The 24,933-nt window shown below is 37.3% G+C and overlaps 1 protein-coding gene across 2 annotated transcripts in view; it reads left to right on the forward strand.

The window, feature by feature from the left end:
- LOC145690959 (uncharacterized) overlaps positions 1–7,670 on the forward strand; it is a 28,430-nt gene extending 20,760 nt beyond the window's left edge. Inside the window, exon 2 of one of the 2 annotated variants that reach the window (XM_081766427.1) lies at positions 886–7,670. In XM_081766427.1, coding sequence (XP_081622553.1) covers positions 886–1,900 — 1,015 coding nt within the window. In that variant the 3' untranslated portion in view covers positions 1,901–7,670. The remainder of the gene's footprint in view (positions 1–885) is intronic. The other variant, XM_081766428.1, reaches the window with a different exon arrangement.
- The last annotated feature ends 17,263 nt before the right edge of the window (positions 7,671–24,933 follow it).

Raw genomic sequence — 24,933 nt, forward strand, 5'->3', positions numbered from 1 at the left:
GAATTTCGTATTAGGATTTATGGTGCTATCACTGGAAGGATCACTATTTTTAACATATCTCCTGTATGCTCTATAAGCTTTATCTCCGCGCCATTAACGAACGTAATTCATCGGTTTCGCATGGTGATGGGTGTTGCGAAACACGTTTCTTAACTACAGGGGCGTGTCTATCATAGAAATTTATTATTAAAGAATTATTATAGAAGTATTCAAATATTTGAATGTGATAATGCGTGTGTTGTCGCTTGTCAACCGCCATCAACATTCCTAAAGTAAAAAAAAAAATAATGCTCGACGTGTATTCGATCGAAAAAGTTCCAGATTACTGGCCAATCGCCTAGACCACTGAACTACAATCACTACGCTGTAAATGATTCGTCTTTAGTCTGGTTACGTTAAGTTTCTCTGCCTCAGCTTGGAAAGTTGTATGTTATTTTTTTTTTTTTTTTCGTTTCAAAAAGCCTTTCGTGTTCCTCTTATAATGATATAAGTGAATGATATTCGGTACAGTTTATATTAATAAGTGTAGTTGTTCTTAAAACTTTGGATCACAAGTTTGTTTTTTCTCCACCCGAAACTACGGATAAGACATTTTTAATTCACATACTGTGCATTTGTTTGAAAGCAGCCACGGTCAAAGACTTATGACAGCCACGGTATAAACGATGGCTCAATTTGATATATTGAAACAAACTACAGCCTCTTATTATGAGAATCGAAGGATTTGGAAACTACTCAGTCGTACTCCATTTCATATTTGTACAATATTTCATGTAATAAAAAAAAATGAGTGTAATTTTATCATGAAATAAAGAGAATGATTATTTTTTTGTTGCTACTTAATCATCTCCATTCACATTTCCTTATTTGTTGAATTTGTTACAGGCGCGATAACGTATTACCATTCCACGGAGAAGACGATACGTGTATTACTTTAAAGGAAACCATTTCTCATTCAGATGAGGAATCTCATACTTCGATGCAGTTTGGCAAGGGGTTTCATCCATCACTTTTGTGGCATATTCTAGCTCAGGAGAGTGAAAAGCGTCATACCTACCGAAAGAGTGAAAAACACTTTAGTCAAAGTTCAACTTTGTCAAGCAATAACTTAGTGTACACAGGTCAAAAATCCCACATCTGCGGAGTATGTGGAATGGAATTTAGTGTATGTTCATGTTTGGCTACGCATATGTTAAATCATACAAGTGCAAGGTTACACACATGCCATGAGTGTGGTAAGGGATTTAGTTCACGCTCACATTTGACTAGACACGTGATGATACACACAGGAGAAAAACCTCACACGTGCCAAGAGTGTGGTAAGGCATTTAAACAACGTTCCAATTTGTCTCCACACCTGTTGATCCACTCGGGAGAAAAACCTCACACGTGCCAAGAGTGTGGTAAGGCATTTAATCGACGTTCCAATTTGTCTTCACACCTGTCAATCCACAAAGGAGAAAAACCTCACACGTGTGAAGAGTGTGGTAGGAGATTCAGTGTACGTTCACGTTTGTCTACACACATGTTAATACACGCAGGAGAAAAAGCTTACAAATGCAACGAGTGTGGTAAATCATTTAATCGACGTTCCAGTTTGGTTTCACACACATTAATCCACACAGGAGAAAGACCACACACATGCGAAGAGTGTGGTAAGGCATTTAAAGAACGTTCCAATTTGTCTTCACACTTGTTGATCCACTCGGGAGAAAAACCTCACACGTGCCAAGAGTGTGGTAAGGCATTTAAAGAACGTTCCAATTTGTCTTCACACCTGTCAATCTACACAGGAGAAATATGCTACACATGCCACGAGTGTGGTAAGGGATTTAAACATCGTTCAGTTTTAGTTAGACATCTGATAATCCACACAAGAGAAAAACCACACACGTGCTAAGAGTGTGGTAAGGGACTTAGTGCACGTTCAGATTTGACTATACACATGTTAATCAACATAGGAGTAAGACCACACACGTGCAGAGAGTGTGGTAAGAGATTTAGTGTACGTTCACATTTGGCTACACACATGTAAATACACGCAGGAGAAAAACCTCACACATGCGAAGAGTGTGGTAGGGGATTTAGTGTACGTTCACGTTTGTCTACACACATGTTAATACACGCAGGAGAAAAAGCTTACAAATGCAACGAGTGTGGTAAATCATTTAATCGACGTTCCAGTTTGGTTTCACACACATTAATCCACACAGGAGAAAGACCACACACATGCGAAGAGTGTGGTAAGGCATTTAAAGAACGTTCCAATTTGTCTTCACACTTGTTGATCCATTCGGGAGAAAAACCTCACACGTGCCAAGAGTGTGGTAAGGCATTTAGTCGACGTTCCAATTTGTCTTCACACCTGTCAATCCACACAGGAGAAATATGCTACACATGCCACGAGTGTGGTAAGGGATTTAAACATCGTTCAGTTTTAGTTAGACATCTGATAATCCACACAAGAGAAAAACCACACACGTGCTAAGAGTGTGGTAAGGGACTTAGTGCACGTTCAGATTTTGCTATACACATGTTAATCAACATAGGAGTAAGACCACACACGTGCAGAGAGTGTGGTAAGAGATTTAGTGTACGTTCACATTTGGCTACACACATGTAAATACACGCAGGAGAAAAACCTCACACATGCGAAGAGTGTGGTAGAGGATTTAATCGACGTTACGATTTGTTTTCACACCTGTAAATCCTCACAGGAGAAAGACCTCGCAAGTGCAGAGAGTGTGGTAAGGGATTTAGTGTACGTTCACATATGGCTACACACGTTAAAACATGCAGGAGAAAAACCTTAGAAATGCAACGAGTGTGCTAAATTATTTAATCGACGTTCCAGTTTGGCTTCACACAGTAGTAAAGCATAACACATACCAAGAGTGTGGTGAAGAATTTAAACATCGTGCAACTTTTGCTACACACGTTATTTCACAAAAGATATAAAGCTCACACTTCCCAAAGTGTGGTTAAGTATTTAAATGAAATTCAGAGTTGGCTACACGCATGTTAATCCACACCCGATCCAAAATCTCACACGTGCCAAAACCCTGGAATGGAATTTATTCAACGTTCATACGTATTAAGCCAACTAGGACGTAAATCTCACACATGGAAAATGTTGAAAATCATTTAGTCTACGCTCAATCCTTGCAAGGCATTTCAATACACAAGTGACAAACCAAAGAGATGCATAGAACGTAGCCTTCTATTTACTCAAGGTTCATATTGAGCAAGAAATTGTTAATCCACACAAGACAAGAGTCACACGCGCGGAGTGTAGAAATACATTTACTGGCAAATCGTATCTTAAAACACATAGTTCAATAACGACAGATATGCGAAGGAAGTTCAATATGATTTAGTTTAGAATCAGCTTTGGCAAGACATGTAAATAGACAAGGCATATAGAAAAGAATTTGCCGCTCTCACAAGTTAAGTTTTGGCAGAAATATTATATGCACGATAAATACACTGCTAAAGAGGACTACAACAGAATTAAATATTAAAAAAGTCAGACCACATTAAGCCCTTCAAATGTACCTGCCCTTTGGAATGGAATGTAAGTTGTGAAGGACAAATTGTTAATTCGGTATTTAGCTGGCAGATGTTACAGGAAATTGGTTCCGCATCTACTCCACGAATAGCTCTTCTGCATTGCCGCCACAGTGATTGCTGCATAATGTAAAGGTGGCTGACGCCGACGAAGATTCAAATGACGATTTTGCAAAGGAACATTTATGTATAGAGAAAAATTTTAAATGTAGTCCATGAGAGTTCTTGTATGTAAGGGAGTTAAAGGCTACAAGTTTAAGCGACATCCATAGTGAGGGCGCACCTTCCTCATCAGCTACAAATGTAGATATAGCGGAAAAACATGTCAATTCCAACACTAGAACTTTCTGGACCATCTCCATTTTAGCTGCATCTTGCTTGTCGATACATGGTTGCGCAGTTCTATTTTCACCGCAAACATTTATATTTCCCGCTTTTACGACAATCTTTCATGCACTTGACAGAAAATTTTATGCAATTTGAAGATAAGAAGCGATCATAAACTCAAGTCTTCGTCCCTTTTACAGGGGTTAAATTTTGCGTTAAAATCGTATTAAGGTTGTATATGTCAAAAAATGACTGACTAATAATATTGAAAACGATTGCATTCCATTTGTTGTCGTCTTTGATTTCAAAGCGAGATTAATAGCATATTTATCCAAAGTGTTAATGACTTTACCGGAATTCGTGGTGTTTGTGCGAAAAGAGGCTCTGTACCAAAATTTCGACGCAAATATCTTCTACTCTTTTTCGTCCACAGTCGTTTCTCAAGCGCGGGATGATGATATAAAGTGAATGTGCATGTGGGTTGATAAAAATGAAGTTCCAAGCTATGTTTCGCATTCCTTACTTATTCTCTTGTATACTTAGAAGTTTTTGAGTATACTGACTTACTAACTTTTCACTCGTTTTATAAGAAAAGTTGTTAAATCAGGTTTTAAATTTTATTCAAAAACGTTCTGTTTACCTTATAAAAATCTGGTACTGTAAGACGTCACACCTGTCAAAACGAACCAGCATACAAAGTTTTACACCATTGTATAAATATATCGGTATTTCAACACATTTCTATAAATTTTAAAGCGTGATCCTGTAAAATCAAGCAATAATTAGTTAGCAACTTCTGATTTGAGTGCTTCATATAGTTCGCCTTCAAGCTTGGCAAGACAAATTTTAATATACACAAGTGGAAAACTTCACATATACGAAGAGTTTGGAATACTACTTGGTCTATACTCAAGTCTGGAAGGATATTTTAATACACAGATGAAACTCTCACACATATGACAACACACAGGCGAAAAGAAGATTTATATGGAGCTCACGTTTTACAATGCACAAGAGAAAACATACTATTAAATACTAAGGAAAAAAATTAAGCGTTCTACGTGTGTAGAAAGGGCTTAATTAAAGTTTCTATTTCCCAACAGATATATTAATACAGATGGGGAGTAACTGCTCAGTCAAGACTATGAAGAACAATTTTGAGGAAACATGCTATATCATACAGGTAAAAGATGACTGTGTATAATTGTGAAAAGCGTTTACATGAAGTCCATATTTTGTTAGTAGGAAGACATTGTAAGATATGTGAAACTAATTACTAAAAAATCATGTTTGTACATAAAAAGTATATTCAATTTACACACGTGATAAAATATACAAATGCGAAACATCTTAGTTATCAAAAGTGCGATAAAATTCATTCAATATTACGTATCAATCTCACGTACTGCCAATTCACGTTTCCGCTCGCGACGACGGTAATTCGGCCGTGATTGATTATTCACATTTTTCAGCATTGTGCATGATGCAAAAAGTATGTTTTGGAGCATTTAGGTTTAGTAAATCAAGACAAATCATTGTTGAACAAACGTATAAGTTTAATTAAACTATAATACTGTTAAATATGGGTGAAAACACTGTACAAAACACAAATTAACAGATTCGAACCTAACCAATATCCATGTCATTGAGCTTGTTGTTCTAATGCTGATATTTAGTGCAGAGAGCAGTAATCATTGAATGCTTTTTGCATATGTTTTTCCACAATATGTAGACTCAAGGCGGGTTCAAAGTTAATCAACATCTACTTCACTGCTCTCTTTCTGAGTTTGCTTGCATGTATTGCAAGTAGTGATAATTGTTGACTGCAATCTGAACATGTATTTTCCACAATCATTACATTCAAGGCGAGTTCTGTTGCTTTCCCTTGACCCGCAGATGTAGCAAATATCTCTTCGGATTGGTTACACTGCTTCATCATCGGTAGTTAGTTTTCTGTATTATGCTAAGCACACCACCAATTTTTTTTTTTTTTTTCAAAGTTGATATTTTACTATGGGCTTTCAGGTTTTCGTTTATTAATTCTAATGCTAGCACGTATAGATATGGTTTTGTAATATTTTTTAGGTTAGGGCAGTTAAAAATGAAACAGCGGATGAAAAATAATGAAACTTTTATTTACAATTTTATGCAAATGCGAAACAAAAAATCACAATTTGGCTCCCTCTGACGGCAGATTGGCTGTCCACCCTCCACTACCAACTTTGTGATTGTACTGAACGGGAAGTAATGCATTTGATAATTTTCTCGCAGAGGATTGATATGTTTAGAGTAGCGAGATATTGCTTTTGCATTACACATTACTTTCTAATCCACATTTACAAATGGAAGAGAATCGGGCTGTTTTCCAAGAACAGGGAAAACAGGTTTCCCTGAAACATCTATTAAAAATGAGCGAAAGTGGAAAAGAAATAATATATGATTTCGAATACAGAGAGGTCCAGCTTATATTGTCCTGGCCAGAGGCTTTCAGGCCGGAGTGAAAATAAGAGTAACTCATACTCTGAGGGAGTGATAGATAAATGAGATAAGGTGGACGAGTAAACGGATTGAACAGGGAGGTACGTCGATTATGCAGTTGAGAATTTATTAAAATTTTCTGTTTTTCCCTCAATTTGTGCACCTGGTTATAACATTGTACTTTAAAAGACTTATGCTAGAAGTTTTAGATCTAGGTCTGATAAGATACCAAAGTTGTTTAGTGTTGCTGATGCTGGTGTCTTTTTTTTTAAGATATAATCTAGGTGTTTGCTGCATCTCAATAGCTTTTTTGTATTAAGTCGAATATCAGAAATTATTTTAAGATATGTATTCATTTGGAAATGCACACCACAATTCCCAAAGTTGTTTTTTTTATTTGGTAATGTGTAGCGAATCTGTTCGCCGTGCCTCATTGGAAATTTCATTGTTTTTACTTTTTTGAACAGTAGAAAGTATTTATTGTTGCATTAAAAACATGAGGGAAAGAATCCAGTGCCTCGTCTATAGTTCAATTTAGTAAAAGTGTCCACTGTATCACCTGTTGCACTTTGCAAATTTCACCCAAAGGGGCCTTCCTTCAATCAGGTACAAACATTCTTTTTGAGTTGGATTGCTGGCTTCCGGGATTGGGGTAAGATAGGGAACGGGCAACTCGCGGTCTCGGAGAAGGAACTCTATATGAGATGACGGATTATATCAGAAAAATAGACATGACATAATTTAAGCTGCTATTTTTACGCGCGTTATGAAAATCGTACAATCCCAAGTCGAGTGCTTGAGTAGAATGTTCGACAAAGAATGTCATTTGTGTGATGTTATCCCATGTTTACTGTAGTTCCATATGTAAGCCCAAGATATATTCACCAAAATGAAGAATTTTGTCACCTTGTGACAACATTTGGAAATGATTCGTGTCATGTTTCAATTAAACTTGAGGACTGTTCGTATATTATCTGCAGAAACACCGGACGAAGTTTGTTTTGGATAGACTTACTTGGGCTCAAATAATTTCACACTCACGTACGAGATCATTCTGTGCTCTGCTGCCCTATTTATTTTAATACTACAAACAATCCTCCCCTGTGGTCTTGCGGTCGTTTATCTATGTAGAGAATTGGTTGAGAAAAGGAATTCCACTGTTCCTTACCAATACTTTCAGACACGTTTCAATTACCACTAGACAGCCATATTCCAGCAACTAACTAATATTCATACCACAGTCCGTAAAATTGATTATAATGCATTGCACATTTAGATAGTATAGTTTAAACGTGGTTTTGTTCACTGCACTTTTGATCAGTATTCTTCTGTACATCACCACATTAAACGCAGAATATGGAGCACCTGACGGCACACTTCTCTAGCGTGGGATCACGTTGTTCTAGTCACTCTCATTCTTTTCTTGCCATCTGGGTTGAATATTGTAAATTATATTAATTCAGTGTTCTTTAGCAATAAGTGAAAACGGTATATCACAGCATTGCCAGCTGGAGATATTGTCAAACGCACTCAAGCCCTAACCTTACTACTGGGTTCACAATGGAAATGAAAAAGCACAGAAATAGCACAAATATTTTCCCGAAGCAGGAACACGAACTTTAACTTTTCTACGGTTTGATGACATTTTTTTTAACTTTATGCATAGACTATCCTAAGTACATACAAAGATTTCGATTTGCAAAATTTAATACACAGATTTACGGTGCGGATAGCCGCATCATCCATAATTTATGAAAATCTTTTGATCCTCTAACCAAAAGTTTTCCAAAGAGCTTTCCTTTTTCGATTACCTAGTCCTACTCTTTAGCTATACCTATGCATAACTTTCCCCATATTACAGTACGATATCGAAAAACTAAATCTCACGTATATCAGCAAACGCTTCCAAACTCAGCACCCTTTATTCATACAATATCTATTACCTCACTCTAGATCCTAGACGAAATCGCTATCAGCATACCCCTTGTCCCTAATGTTTACGCCCTGTTAGTACACTTTACCCTCGTGACATTCATTGTTCTTAACCCTACAATGGTAACGTGAAAGAAAATGTCATGAATGGTAACACTTTGCTTCCTGGACCCAGGACCATTTTCACTTGATAAGATATGAACTAGGATTTAAATTTCTATTATATTTACAATATTAAATACAAACACCAGATAGTGGATACGCTTTAAGCGAAACTGTACATTCACTTTATTGAAGCAATATCTTTCTTGTTATAATTAAGTTCGATACCTATGTGACTATTTTATTGCTTAAATACCAGCACTCAAAATAACATATTTATTAACTAGAAAGAAGTAAACAAGGATTTCTCCTAATAGGGGTGTATTACACATAAAGAAACTCATTATGTTCACTGTTAACTCATTATATTCCATATCGAAAAGGCGAGACTTCACGAGAAACTAATCAATTTCTTTATACTCATAAACTATTAGCATTTGGCAACCACACTCTTCAAAACGTTCATCTTTTGCACAACCATGAATATTACACGTTCAGCAGGCAGCTCGCAACATTCTTCACTTCGATTTTCATGCCACTTACAATGGTTCGTACGAGCAATTTCATGTATCTTCACTCGAAACAAATATTTAACTTCATAGTGATCATATATAACTAGGTATTTGACTATGACTTTTATTTCTATTTCTCAACAATCTCTTCTACTTACTTCATAAACTCATATTTGAACAATTATTATACGAGGAAAAATTTCACACATTGCTTATCAGTAAAACGCATCTCACTTCCAAATTTAATTGCAAATTTACCGGCTATCAACTCATTCGACACGATAAGAAGCTTCCGACTCGACGCGCCACCAGCGCCGTGACAATAGTATTTTATTCTAACACATGGTAAAGTATTGACTCTCCATCTAATATTCCAGAACATCTAATCATAACTATTTATTACAGATCTTTATGTGTCACAATGACAGTCATCTATGTTCGACCAGGTCGTCCTATTCCCCTCCCATTCCAATATATTTCAAATAATTTCCGACATTACCTGATCTCTTCCAATATTAACATCCATAGCCGCTCAGACCGAGAAAAAACAGCTTTTAACAATTTTATCCCTGCCTCCACTACATGCTTCATTCACCCATTACCAAAACCAATCCGTTCCTGATCTAACACTACTCCTGACATAGTGATCACATGGTCTCTCGCCCACAGTATTTTCATCTACATTCTAGATCCTCTGGGTAGTTAACATGTGCCCATTACACTCACTCAAAAAGTTTCCACTACTTCTTCTTCCGTCTGAGCACCTCATCTGCTAATATTTCGCTACTAAACTTACTAAACTCATACACTGTCAGCGACCTATCCTCCTTTTACTAAAGTGAATTCAACCCTTTGAATACAAAAACTGGGTCAATTTGGACCAGATGATCTTTTATAAAGAATATCAAAAAGAGATAGTGGGCTAATATTTTTGGTATTCTTCCATTAGCAACCATTTTTACTTTTGGAAATCATTTCAGTAGAATTCATATATAAAAAAAATACCCCCCAAAATGGCAGAAAGTTTAGCTAGGTCATTTTCACCCAGTTTTGGATACCTCGCGGCACGGCCCACAAAAATATCGTTTTATTATTAATAATATTATTATTTTGCCAATTGAAATGAAACCTGGAATAATCAATTCTCCGTTCTACCGAGCTTTGACTCGGGTAAAAGTAATAGTAAATATTATTTTATGAAACTCCTTTTTTCCCCACTCTTTCCCACGTCCACACGTCACTACATATTTCCTTCTCAGCAATTGTTATATTTTGGTTCAGTTCCCTAAAATATCTGGTTTTATTTTTAGCAAGACACGTGATTCTTCACCCCTTAAAAGTACATAGGTTGGATAAAAAGTACTGGCAACCCTGCCGGCACGCGCCAGTCTTGTGACGGAGAACCACGAGGTGGCAGCACCGGAGAAGACAATCTCAGTTGAGGAACTTAGGTGAGTGGGAACGCTGTTGAGTCAGTCAGTCAACGAGAGCAGTGGCGTCAAATTGGTATCGCGAGTGGAAGCGCTCTAAACACAATCTTCACTAAACATGAACAGCGTTCGTGGATCAAAATTGAATTGGCACGTGGTCGTAGTGCACGAGAATATTTCAGGGACTGCGGGAAGCCTGTGGTGATGCAGCGTTTACATACCTCACCGTAGCTCGATGGGTTAAAGTGTTTCGTGAAGGCAGACAGAACGTGGAAGACCGACAATGTTCTGGACGACCTCCAGTGGACAACATGACAATTCAGCTCCTTGCATCCTTGCTGGACGTGGATAGACGGTGGACTGCGCGTGAGTTATCGGCAGAGGTTTGGGTGTGCCATAAAACTGTGCTTCACATTTTGAACGACATCCTGGGTTTTCGCAAATTTGCAGCACATTGGGTTCGACATGTCATTACCGAGGTGCAGAAATGGTACCGATATGTACTAGCACAAGAATTGCTCGACCGCCACCAGAGGGAGGGTGACAATTGCTTGGGCAGGATCGTTACCATTGATGAAACCTGGGTTCGATCCTAGGAACCATGTTTGAAGCGCCAATCCAACGAATGGAAGCATCCCGGTTCCCCTCGGCCAAAGACTGTGCGCCCTAGTCAGGGAGTAGTAAAGGTGATGTTGATAGTGGCGTATGATGTCCAAGGGGTTATCCTGCACCATGCTGTACCAGCAGGGCAGACTGTGAATGCGCCATATTACTGTACGTTCTTGCAACACCATCTGCGTCCCACACTTCGGAGAAAGCGACCTGGTCTTTTGGCATGGACATCAATCATTTTGGACGACAATGCACGCTGTCACACAGCTACTGCCGTGACGGACCTTTTACGTGCCTGGAACTGGGAGATTCTGGAGCTTCCACCATATTCGCCGGATATGAGTCCGTGCGATTATGGCCTGTTTTCCAAGATGAAGCAACCACTTTGTGGACAACGATACAACACCAGACAGGCCATCCTCAATGCTGTAGGGCGGTCGCTGCGAGACATAGCCAGAGCACAACGTGCTGACTGAGTAGGGCGCCTTCCATACGTGTGGCAGAAGGTTGTGGACATGGGAGTGATTACATTGAAGGAATGTAGAACGTATTTTCCCTTCTAATACAGTCATTTGTAAATTATAACAATTGTGTCATTACTTTTTATCCATCCCTTGTATGTAATCTGTCACAAGCTTGTTTGCAAAGCGCATTGCACCAGCAAACCGCTCTGTAAGGACTGTCAGGTGTAATGAAAATACAATGTGTGACAGAATTTATTCCTAACAAAGCGTATTTCTATGTATAAATTTCTAATGTTACAGTACTATAATTCAGGTATTGTTTGAAAGAATCAAAAGCCGCCACTGACAGTGTATACAGCGTATGAAATTTACTGTAAGAAGCACGAATGGGTCAAAATAACCCACGCTTAGTACTTTACCTAACATTTTAGGTTTGGTTCTCTAAGGGTTAATCCACTCTAATCTCTACCACCAATCATTCAACTCGCAATTGAGCTTTTCATCCCTCAAACCGCATATATATCATCTAATAATCCTAAAATTCCTCCGCGCTACTTTCGTCTAGTTAAACACTCACCTCAAATCTATACAGAATATGTTTACACTGGCAACCACGAAGCTCATTCAGCAACATAGAACCCTCCACCGAACAGTGTATAAATTACGACAGTGGATTAATTCCTGAAACACAATTTCTGCCTTATCACACCCTTCGCAATATTAGATGCGTTTCAACGCATTAGCTGGTAAAATTACCTAAACCTCTTATCCTCTCTTACATCACGATTAGGAATTGTACAGAGACCAAGGAAAAGCTAAAACCTTTGTTTCCTAATTATATTATATTATTTTTACACTTCTATTATTCACTTAGCATTGTAGGCCTAATTATCATCCTGTAGGCATTTCAACTTCAATTCACCACATATCCATCTTTAACCCAACATATATACTCACAAAGCACTCACTACCTTCATTTCTACCACTGAAATCACTAATTTCATCTATTATAAATGTTATAATGACCTGAAAATCAATAACATCTATCGACATGTAACACAAAGTCCACGAATACTGCTAAATCTTATAAATCATCCAAATTTTTCTTGTTTTTTAAAATCAACAATACCGTCCGATACAGCTCAACAGAATCTTCACCAAAATTCTATGGAAAAAATATCGTCAAATGACTTCATGCTCATGTTTCTCATTACTATCTTTACCACACCATCAAGCCGGCTCCCGCCCACAAATCACCATCAACGATCAGCTTCTGCGTCTCCTCAGCTGCATCCATAAGCAAATAATACCACCAAGCCATCGTGCCTGGTACTCTTTAAATTAGAAAAGGCATTTAATGACGTGTAGCGTTAGGGTTTGCATTCAAACCTGCTACACTTTCGCCTTATCGCATTTATCCGTTTTATTTACAATTTCTTGTCTGGCCACCGTACTTACGAATACCTTAATCAACAGTCATATCAAATGATATTTATGCACTCAGCCGTATTTAAGGCTCTTCACTGTCACCCTTATAATATCTTTTTTATGTTGTTGACATGCCTCTTTCCCCACAAAATATTCAGTTATTTCCATACGCTGATGATACAGCTTTTTTGCAATTAGCAGTATTATACACTAAGTAAACGACGCCTTACAACCAATAATACAGACGTTTGGTCTGTGGTGCAATAAATGGCTACTGAAATCCAATGCTGCTAAAACCCAAACTACAGCATTTCTGGCCCCTAAGAAACGCTCCAGATTTCACAGTAATTCACTTTCATCACTGTTAACGACAACTGTTTTACAATCTCCAAAACTGTTAATACTTAAGACTCACCATAGATAGACACTTCAGATGGAAGACTTATGTCCAGGACATCAATAGAAAGGCATACATTTGACTCAATCTATTAAAACGACTTCCTGGCACAATCTGGAGTAGTTCTACAAACCTACTCTTAAACACTTATGTAGTCTTCCTTCGACCTGTGATTAGTTACGGCCATACCGCTGGGTCTCGGCAGCTACCCCTTTTTTATAAAAAACTTAAGGTTCTCGAACATCGCACACTCATAATTCTATACCACATCAATCTCCTGAGCTCTATGCTCGCGTGACTTTTCCATACATATGGTTCCATGTAGAAAAGCTTTGCCTCAAATACTTCCGGAACGCTCCATCCTCATCGTCCACTCCTCTGTGATTCCATCAACGCTCATATTTATTTTTATATCGTTCACAGCATCAGTCATTCTACCTCTTCCTCCTCTTTACAATGTATCATTATTCCTTACCACCGAATCATCAAGATCTTTCCCTCATCAGAAAATTTCTTCTCTATCACCCTCCGCACAATATCATACAATCATATTCTACACAATAATTCCTTTGTCACTAACAGAGCTACCCATCCCTTTGAATAATGCTTGATGAAGTCCCCGAGGGATAAGAATATCCGTCATTTTACAATATATTATAGTTTCTCTCGTCCAAACGCACTTCGTCTCATAGATTTCACTCAACAACGTAATATGATGAAATGTAAATCCAAATATTTTCGTCATGATGTCCATAATTCATTGTACAATTTCCTTTCTCCACCATCATTATAATTTCGATTGTAAAGATCTTCATGTCCTATTTACTCACGTTGTTTATAACATAAAATACAAAATTTTGAAAATCCCTTAGAACATCTTTAACTCCTTTCTCGAAATACCCTTCACTTCTCTTTCTCCCATGGAGGGCATAACACTTGAGCGGGTGGTTATCTAAAACAAACGTGCGCCATACCTTTACTTTATAATTTCAATTATTATGTTATTTCTAAAGGGTGTCTTATAGGTAATTTATGTCTTGAAGCAAAGTAAAGTTCTTTGTTTATAACTTTATCACAAGACTGAAGTCACTGTAAGACCGTAAGTAAAATTTTGCCCAAATATGTACCCCGTTGGCACTTTCAGATAATGCATTTTTTTTAAAAAATCCGTATCAGGGAGTCATCACAAATATAGGGAATAAGTGTGAGGTTTAGGACAGTTGGAGATGTGGGACAGTGATATACCTCTCTGGTGATTTGTGTTAAGCCATAGTGGTTACTAGCAGATGTGGCGGCTACGTTTAAAGAGCATTGCTACCAGGTTCAGAACGTGCACAAGGTTTTAGAAGCAAAGACAGATTTTCCTTCACCGCTGATAACTATTATATCAGATGTATATTATAAACATATTTCACAATATGAAGAGGTAGTAGAGGATTTGATATAAAATTGGAGAGTTAGGTATTGAAAGTACATTTAGAACATTTTTTTATGATTCTAATACCACAGTGCGTAGCTTTATAGTGATAGTAGTTAAAATGGGTATACAGGGAGGATTATAACATAATTAGTTGAGGAGGATTGGGACACTGTCCCACTCCTATCTGCTCACAAGTGTGAAAACGTTGGGTACATTTATTATAATTCCTGTGTTTCCGCTTGGCTAACGCTATATTTATTTAGTACTTTTTCTCATCAGTGTTTCAGAAAAATGCCAAGGAAGTGGAAGAAGATAAACATAGACTAAATACAAACAGCAAACAGTGATATTCTGCAAGCCGTAAAGATAGTAGAGAAAAAGAAGAGTATTTGAGAGGTAGCAAGAGAACACAACATATTGAAAAGTACAAGCAAGACTCAAATAGAGATGCTGTAATATTTCAAGGAAATCTCTTTGTGAGAAACTCTCGTTAGCGCAAGTAAGACGAACTATGGGTTTAGAACGAGGCCCGGACGAACTTTGACTTACGCATATGAAAATGCCTTGAAGAAGAATATGCCAGAATTTTAAACCGTGCAGAAAAGTGCGGGATATGGCTGGCTTAATGGTTTTATGGAGCATCCCCCTCAGTTATCTCTGCGATCCCTGGAATCAAAAGTTTATCAAAAAGTACCAGCTTCAATAAACAGAACGTGGACGACTTTTTCAACAATTTGAAATCAGCATATGAGAAATGAAACTTCACTCTGAAGTGTACTTTTAACTGTGATCAAACTGGATTTAGTATCATACACACAACGCCACCTGTGATAGCTTCACGAGGACAGAATCAATTCGGACAGGTAACTTGAGTGGAACGTGCTGAACAAGTGACAGTCCTATGTACCTTCAATGCAGTTAGGAATAGCATTCCTCCAGTTTTTCTATATTCGAGCGTAGGGTACAAGAATTTCTTTCTGACGAAAATACCACCTCATAGCTTGGTATTAACAAGGATCACTGGATGGAATATTGCTGAGGTATTTGGTGTTTGTTTAGAACACATTAACCGAATTTCAAAATATTCAAAAGAAAATCCAATCATATTGCTCCTCGAACACCACGAAAACCTCGTAAACATCATTGTGGTAGAGAATGCTTACCAAAATCGCGTGTTATGAACATTTTAACCCGCATTGCAGTCAAATTGCAACTGGTGGATGTTTCACTTTATGGACCTCTGAAGACCTATTACAATCGTGTGTGCAATGACTGGCTGATTAATAACCAAGGAGAAACTATTTCTCCTCATTCTATTGATGAGTATATAGGACGGGTATACCACAATATGACACAATAGAATATCATATCTCGATTTAAAAAGACTGTAATATACCCTTTCAACAGTGCTTCTTTTACAGAAGACTAATTTCTGATATCTTTAGGAAATGACCGTCCAAATCCCTCGTTGAACAGAAACGCACCGTTTCACCAGCAAAATCTATAGGCAACCTTACCACGCAGAATGTGGCTGTCGTATTTGAGGGTATGGACCATGGTTCATCAGAGCTTCTGCCTCAAAGCTCGCTTATATTAGCTATCCAAGAAACTACATATGTTATATTTTGCAACAATATCTTCCACTGCGTTACTATTCACTCAGAATATCCGTCCTTATCCGAAGGCTGCCTACCCCTCTTAATAAAACCAACCGTGAGAAAAAGAGGAGTGGTCGAACAAGAATACTAACAGCAACTCCAGGAAAGATGAAACCAGAGAAGAAGGCTTTGCACAGCAAAAGCGAAAGAGATGTCGGTATTAGAATTCATTTACAACAAGTAAGAGGAAGGTTGATACGAACTCAGAGTCCTCAATCGAAGACAGTATTTTCTCTCAAGAATAGTGTTTTGATATATCCTTTAGTACTTCTGTTAGTGATGTAGGTTTGTCAATGAACGAAATAGGATGGGAAGACACTAATGTCAATGTTGAAAACAGTAATATTATACTTCTTAAATTTTACATCAATAATGCGTACAGTTTCTGCCAGGTTTTCCAGACCAATTACTAATGGTTGAGATCACTCAATGGTAATGGTTACTTCTTCTTTTCAAATTAAATAATATGCTTCAGAGTAACTTCCGAATTTCTTTTCATGAAGTGAGTAGTGTGTTTTCTTGAAATGTAAATAATTATTAAGTGGAAGTTATTATGTATATTGTTGAAATTATTAATATGTCAGGGGATGTAATTGTAAACTTAATAAAAAAAATAAGAAATAGCTCAACTCTGCGCTGCACAGCATTATTAGTTTGATAGAGATTATTATTATTATTATAGTTCGATGTATCTAATTCTGCTCTGAGTTTATGGGAGTAGGTGATGGTGATGATGGACGACATAGTAGACTGAAGAACGTGAGATGAATCGGGTTCGGGACAACCCTGAGAAGTAACGCGGATAGGATGTTTATCTACCTAAATGCCCACTTAACGAGAGCTAGGATCAAAACAAGTATCCTACATATCAGAACTGATCGGTCTACTACTGAGCCACTTCGAGAACCGGTAACATTCATGTTGGAAATGAACGTATTTCTTTCTACTCCATATCTTATCCCGAATTGCATCCAAAGCACCGAGAATTATCAAAAACCCTAAAGAAAATACACATACTTCATATTATGTGAAATCAAATGTACATTCTAATTATCCATATTCTTCTCCACATCCACATTTCAAAAACCTGCAATCTTTTATCGTCCCTTTTGCTTAAGTCCATGTTTCTGCCCCATTGAGAGAAAATGTATAAAGCAATCTAAACATCTGAAAAGAAAACAGGCTCGCAATTATAGTATCGGTGTCTAAACGTATGAACAAGTACTATGACTACGGGCTATCTAGAAGCAAATGTGATTAAGAGGTTTGGATATTTTATCTATTCATGTTACAATGTTCAATATTAATGTTTACAGCGTTGAATTTTAATGAAAAACGAAAGTGTAACTCTGCAAAAACTAAGTCACTCACAACATATTATAATAATGCTTAAATATAGTTAGTGATGCCCACGAGACAAGATTTGAGGGTGTCTCGTCTCGAATTTTTTTTTCGAAAGTTCTCTCTCGTCTCGAAAACCGTATGTATATTCTATTGAAATAGATCTGTCTCGTCTCGAATCTTGTAACGATAATTCCGTATCATCTCGTGCGTATCACTAAGTATAGTGCGTGACGTAACAAAAAATCAAAATCACGAACCTTAATCCTTCAATAAATCCCAAATTTTAATTAGCCTTTAGTCTAATTTTTGAATAGATTTTACAAATGTTAAAATAACTTATTCGTATGTTTAGTTTGGACCCTCAAAAGCTTTGGATTCCTTCCGAAATAAGTTCCTGCGCACGTGACTGAATATTAGATATTCATGATGTTTGTATATACATAGTTGGACTTCCGTCCTTGTTCAGTTTCATCCCTTAGTAATTACAATACTTCAATATGAACGACTCGATTATGTTATATACAGAAACAGTATCAATCAATATTTGATACGCTTAGTTAACTATCTACTCTCTGTATTTCGCGATTCATCGCCATATTTAATCTCACCCTATTAATAGAAAAACTCCAATTTAATCTTTTCAGGTGGCTAAAGCGCGTAACTCCATGGTAGATTCATAATAATGAGCGACTTGTTTTTCGAAGTGACTGAAAATCTTACCTGGTGAGGGATAACGCGCTCTTTAGTGTCCGAATTCTCGTTTATATTCGCGAGATCAGACTATTTAAAATTCTTTGCGGTGTTACCTCTTAAGAGAGAACCTATCCAAGTGAAACTCTGACTTCGAGTCGAGACTATGGCCGTTGGATACCTTGTCCCAAAATAACATAACACGAAAAGGGATATCCTCGATCGCAACCATTGCGGAGATAAAACGTGAAAAGTTAAATATTGAGCTCCATACTATACATAACAAAGTCGGATTCCGGGTCAAATTTTTCGGGAACGGTCCCGTAAGGAAACGTAGCCTATACATATCAAATTAGTGTGGGGAGCCCAGCACCTTTTGAATGAAAAGTTTGCGTCCCCGGGGCACTCGCAGGGTCCCAGGCGAAATCCAACTCAAAATTTGCAAATCGAACCTGGGGTCAAGTAGCATACTGTATAAGAGCTATTGTTAAATAAAATAAGATAGAGCAAATCTCAACTCTCTACGATAACGCTGTGCAAACGGGCAAGTGGTCAAAATGTCAATACAACCTACATCAGAAAATCTATGGCCAAGCTTCTAAATCCGTTAAGTTGCGACTATAACAAAACAGAAAAATACGTTTAAAAGTGCAAGGTATTGAAGTCAAACAAATTGCTGCAGTCTCTCACAGAGTTGCACAACGGACCTTATCCAGGTATAAGTGTGACTTCGAATGACCAATGGACCATAGAATGACCATGGCCATTGGATTTCGTGTCCTAGAAGAGAAAGGTTACATTGTTAACCGCAACCGTGGTGGAGGGTGAGAAGGTCAAAAGCCAACGGTATATGCGTCGCACATCGGGACCCCAAATTCATAGATTCCACCGTGGAATTTGTATTATAAGGTTGGAGAAAACTGGAATAATGGTGCAGAAATAAAATATATCGGAGGATGCTTTTAAGAGAGTTTCTCTGCAGAAATTTCTTTTACTTCAATACCTTGCACTTTTAAACTTGTTTTTCTGTTTTGTTATTGTCGCAACTTAACGGATTTAGAAGCTTGGCCATAGATTTTCTGATGTAGGTTGTATTGTCATTTTGGCCACTTGCCCGTTTGCACAGGGTTATCTTAGAGAGTTGAGATTTGTTCTATCTTATTTTATTTAACATTAGCTCTCATACAGTATGCTACTTGACCCCAGCATCTATTTGCAAATTTTGAGTTGGACTTCGCCTGGGACCCTGCAAGGCCCCGGGGACACAAATTTTTAATTCAAAAGGTGCTATTCTCCCCACACTAATTTGATATGTATTCGCTGAGTTTCCTTAGCAGATCGTTTCCGAAAAATCTGACCCGGAATCCGACTTTGTTATGTATAGTATGGAGCTCAATTTCTAAATTTTCACGCTTATATCTTCACAAAGGTTGCGATAGAGGATGTATTCCTTTTCATGTTATGTTCTTTTGGGAGAAGGTATCCAACGGCCATAGTCTCGACTCGAAGTCAGAGATACACTTAGATAGGTTCCCTCGTTGGAGTTTATTTTTTAGTTACTTTGTTGTTAAGCGTTTTATATTTTCTAATTTAATCTTCTTATATATCTATTTTTACTCTATTATCTTGTCGAGCTTATATCTAAACATCAATTTTCTCTAGAAGTCTTTGCTTTGAACAAGATGCATGTTTTGGGCATTGGCCTTATCGTAACGGGAATTAATAGCTTCGATGCTTTCATCACATTAAACCTTAATGAATTAATCAGTCAATTGTAGATATCGTGCCACATAGGATCGGTGTTAAAGAGGGACGTTAAATTTCCATCCATCAATCAACATAACATAATAATGAAAACAGCGAAACATATTTCATTTTCTACTCTTAAACAAACAGTTCTTGTGAATTGAATGATGTTAATTACTGAGTGGCTGGTCACAAAGCGATTCAGCCACTAGATGTCAATGTAGGAAAATCCATTCACAAGGAGATGATAATAAACCATTCCCATTGTATTAGGGAATTATAGGTACATGCGAACTACCAATTCGAAAGACTTTCATCAGATATTGTACATTTGCCATTTCCATCAAGTTAGAAATCGCTTTAGCTTTGGAGGAAAGTCATTTACACTTAGTGATCTGCATGGACCAGGCTCAGTCTGAGACCCGCAATCCGCTTCGGCCTACAGGTCGCACTTGGGAGGACCAGCTCATTTCCTTCTTTGGATCGGGTCTGGCTCGGGCGGGTTCGATACTGCTTTCTCTTCAGGGCAGGACGGGCTCGAGACGATTAATTGCAGTTCTTTAATAATGTTTCTTATTAAATGATAGTTGGAATATAGCTAAGCGTTGAAGTCTGTTTGCACGGATGCTTGTGTACTGAAAGACATTGCAAACAATGCAATTTGTACAGTTAGTGATCCTTAGCTATAGGACCAGGCTCGGGCCAAGACGTTTTAAAACTTAATGGCCAGGTTGGGTTCGAGCTAAAAACCTTCAAATCTTTGCGGGTCCGAGTTGGACTGGAGTTAGCTACGTTAGCGATGGATTGGGCTTGGGGCGAAAAGTTCGGCTCATGTATTTCTCTAGTACAAATTCAGCAACTCTAGTTCATGAAGTAAAAAGAAGGGGGTATAGAAAGAAAAATCTGCAAATCAATAATTTTAATGAAATAAGACTTGTTTGTCAATTTTTAATATCAGGGTATGGCAGATCGCTTTAGCTTGGTTTCAAATTATATGAATGCTAAATTTAAATCTTATTTGTAGAACGGATATGTATCCACATGTGCAAAAAATTGCGCGTATACTGCCACTCACGATTTTCCGCGTTTATTTCATTTTCCGTACGTTTATGGGTAAAATTTAGTTATTAGTATGTGGTAATAATAGAAAGCAATCCATCTAAGGAGATATTTTCAAAAAAAATATAATAAAATAATTAAAACATGAGCAAAAACAAAATTATGCTCGGTTTTGTCTTTACTTGCAACGATGATTTCTAAGAATTTTTCAGTAGCAGAGCACGATTGCGGAGGGAATTCAGTAGGGGAGTCAAGGAGTTGGATCAAGGAACTGGATACTGTAGTAAAATGTTGCATTTATTGGTTAAAACCTAGTGTGTAGATTGCCTGCCAAATATAAATTAGCTACTGTAACTAAGATGTCGTTCGAAAATTAAACAGAAAAACTCTTATCTTAAAGTTCGAAGCGATACGAACCATGGTTATTAAGATTATTTCTTAAGAAAAAAGAGCAAACACAGCATTGCCTTCGTGGTTAGGTGGACAGAGTGGCGGACTCGTTGTTTCTTTATTATTTTGACATCACAACGAATCCCATCCCATCCCATATATTTTTTTACAAAACATTATAGGAAGTGTATAATTGATATATCCTTTAATCGACGTATTTATTCAGTATTAGAATACGTGTACTATTGGAAACAGTTATTGTTTTCACTTTATGTTCTTGTATGTTACACCTCCCCTACCCGTTCTTAAACAGCAGACAACTCACTTCGGATTTGTGTGTCAGGAACAGGAAAAAGAGCATACGCGACCTTGACAGTCTTTCCAGTGTTACCCATTGTTATATCGACATGACGTTATATCGAATGACGCTTGTTGTCATGAAAAAAGATTGAAAGGAAAAAAAGCTGATGTCAAATTATCGTTTGTGTGTGTGCTTGTGTTTTTTCTTTTTAGAGTATTGACTTTCTCTCTATCTTTCCTTTTTAATATCCAAAAGTGCAAGAAATGCAATCAAAGTCTGTGTAAGGAATGTTTTTGTTGAACGAAACTAAATTATAAAGATCTATCTATGCTGAACACGAATACTTCCAAAAGAGAGAATGATAATGAACGATAATCATACCATATTTCAACATTATATAGTAGCGTGAAAAACTGATATTAAAATTATATAACAAACAGGCATAAGTTTTTTTCTAGCATGGCAACATATTAAACGTAACTCATTAAATTTTGGGAATTGCAAGTTATCACTTATGTGTCATTGTATTCCTATTAGTTTTCACGTTCGAGCAACGAAAGAAATTCTAGTAATAGTGATAAAAATCGAATTCGAGATTTCAATGAATTCACGTTTCACGCCCCCACCTATCGGAAAAGTGATTTTGATATATGTCCATTTGTTCGTCTGTCGGTTCGTCACGTTTTTACATGCATTCAAATAGAGGCCATATTGTTCGACGTATCTGGACCGAGTTCTAGACATGAAGTTTCAATAACACTTTTTCGTTTCGAATTCTATATCCCCGACACCTAAAAATAAGGGCAGTTTACTGAAGGATGAAAATTTAAAATAATTAAATTGTCTCAAAAACAGCTGTAAAGATTTTGCTTATTTTCTACAAATATAGTATGAGTCATTGCTCTGAAAAAATACGTAAGGTCTAATTTACTGTATGGGATGCGTTTTTTCGAACAATCTTCTCAATCACATTTCATAAATAAATGTATCATTAATAACCAAATAATATGACACAACTCGTTTGTCCAGAAAAGATACACAAGGGATATTTTATTCTTGGGGACGACTTTTTTGACGATTTTCTCAGAAAGTACTCAGACGTTTTGCTCATAGTTCACATACAATTATTTCCTTAAGAATTCTAATATATGGCATAAGTTATTTCTAAGAGAAATATGACCACTCGGTACTTTAATTTTGGACGTAAGTTGCTTCCAACAAAGTTTTCCAAGACACATTATTTTCTTCGCATTTCCCAAATAAATGTTTCAGTAATAGCTGCAGCCTAACACGAGTCAGTTTAAGAAATTCGAGCGAGAAAATTCAGTGCGTTTCATCCGTACCCATTCTTAAATATATTTTTAAATGTTACACCTAATCACAATTTTCCTAACAAAATCGAAGCTTCTTTTTAAATGTGCTTTGTTGTGGCAAAATGGTTCAAGTGCATTGGTTCTGGATTCCCGGTGAGAGCTAGTGTATTTTTCTCCAACGTTAAGATATAGGTGCAAAGAGAAAAGTGTTTAAACAAGCCTAACCAAGCTCATGAATAATACAAAGAAATAATACAATATTACGAATTTATAGAAGAAACGTTGTTAATATCAGATATTTGCGTGTGAAATGTCCAACCGATGACAGTCAACTCCAAAGGTAAGAAAGTGAAACAACCAATATAAGGTTAATCAGTGGTCTCTAGTTAAAGATATCCTACTAGGAAGTGATTGAGATACCAAAAAATGTTGTGATTGCTGGGAGGCATGTTAGGAGAATACATTGGGTGAGAGAGTTTAACTCATGAATAGTCTGCACCTTCGTTGAGTATTGAAGTGCGTAGGTCTATATAGGTTTGCATTGAAATGAGTATTAATACACAATATCTGTTGAATATTACGGAGGCTTGCGGACAGGTTTGCAGTGCATTTCACGGAGTTCGATATTGTAAGGATCCTAGCGAACTCCTGAGCCTTCCCCACTGTACACTATAAGTTAAATTCGTGCTTAATTAAAAACTATTTGTTTAAATTTAACACTGTGAACCGTTATCACCTGTGCACTACGGGCAACAATCCACTAGTACTTCTTCAGTTTTGCCCTTTGTTTTATCGCCATAAATTTTTTTGCTCATAAATTTCTTTGTCTATGATTTTGCATATACGTAGCGTGGGCATTATATTTTGACTTCTACTTCATATGCATCTAATTACAAACACACTTATAGAATGAACACAGTAAACTTGGAATATATAGTTTGTGTACTGAAAATCATACACGAGGCGCTGCACGGGAGAGCAGTGTGCATACTTTTGGCAGTCGACTTCCTAAGAAATTTATAATAATAATAATAATAATAAACAGAAAACGAAACAGTTATTTACATAATTTATTTATTTATGTATGTAAGTGCAATGTACTTAAGTTATTTCTCTCTGTCTCTCTCTCTTTGAAGGCAACAACCCTTAGGGTACCAAGACGTAGAAAAGAACTTAAGGCACTTACGACTATAGGGTGGTGTGTGTTTGGCACATCGGCTAATCTTGTTGTTAGTCCCATTTTTGGACCGGATGAGTTATTCACGGTAGAATATACAAGAAAATATATTTGGTCTAGGAATTAATTCGTGCGGGTGGACAAGAGATGGCGCAACGAACGGAGCGTCCCACAGTTCCGTGTATCCACACATGTGTTGCAAACCCCTGTCATCGCGTATCGTTCGTAGTATAGGGCAGTGGATTAAAGCGTCAGCAACACCAGTTTGTAATTAAGTGAACATGGCGCAATTTGTGCCTGATAAAGTGTTTTTGCGGGGTGTCCTGCTGCATTACTTTAACATGCAGAAAAGTGCGACTGAAAGTCATCATATTTTGGTGGAAGTGTATGGTGACCATGCTCTAGCTGAGCGAACGTGTCAGAAGTTGTTTGCACGGTTTAGAAGTGGTGATTTCGGCTTGGCAGACCAAGAGCGAGCTGGACAGCCAAAAAAATTTCAAGACGAAGAATTGACAGCATTGCTCGAGCAGGATTCGTATCAAACGCAGGAACAACTTGCAGCAGCATTAGGCGTTGATCAAACAAC

The sequence above is a fragment of the Thermobia domestica genome, chromosome 7 (genome assembly GCF_964235325.1).
Source record: "Thermobia domestica chromosome 7, izTheDome1.hap1.1, whole genome shotgun sequence".
In the NCBI taxonomy this organism is placed as follows: domain Eukaryota; kingdom Metazoa; phylum Arthropoda; class Insecta; order Zygentoma; family Lepismatidae; genus Thermobia; species Thermobia domestica.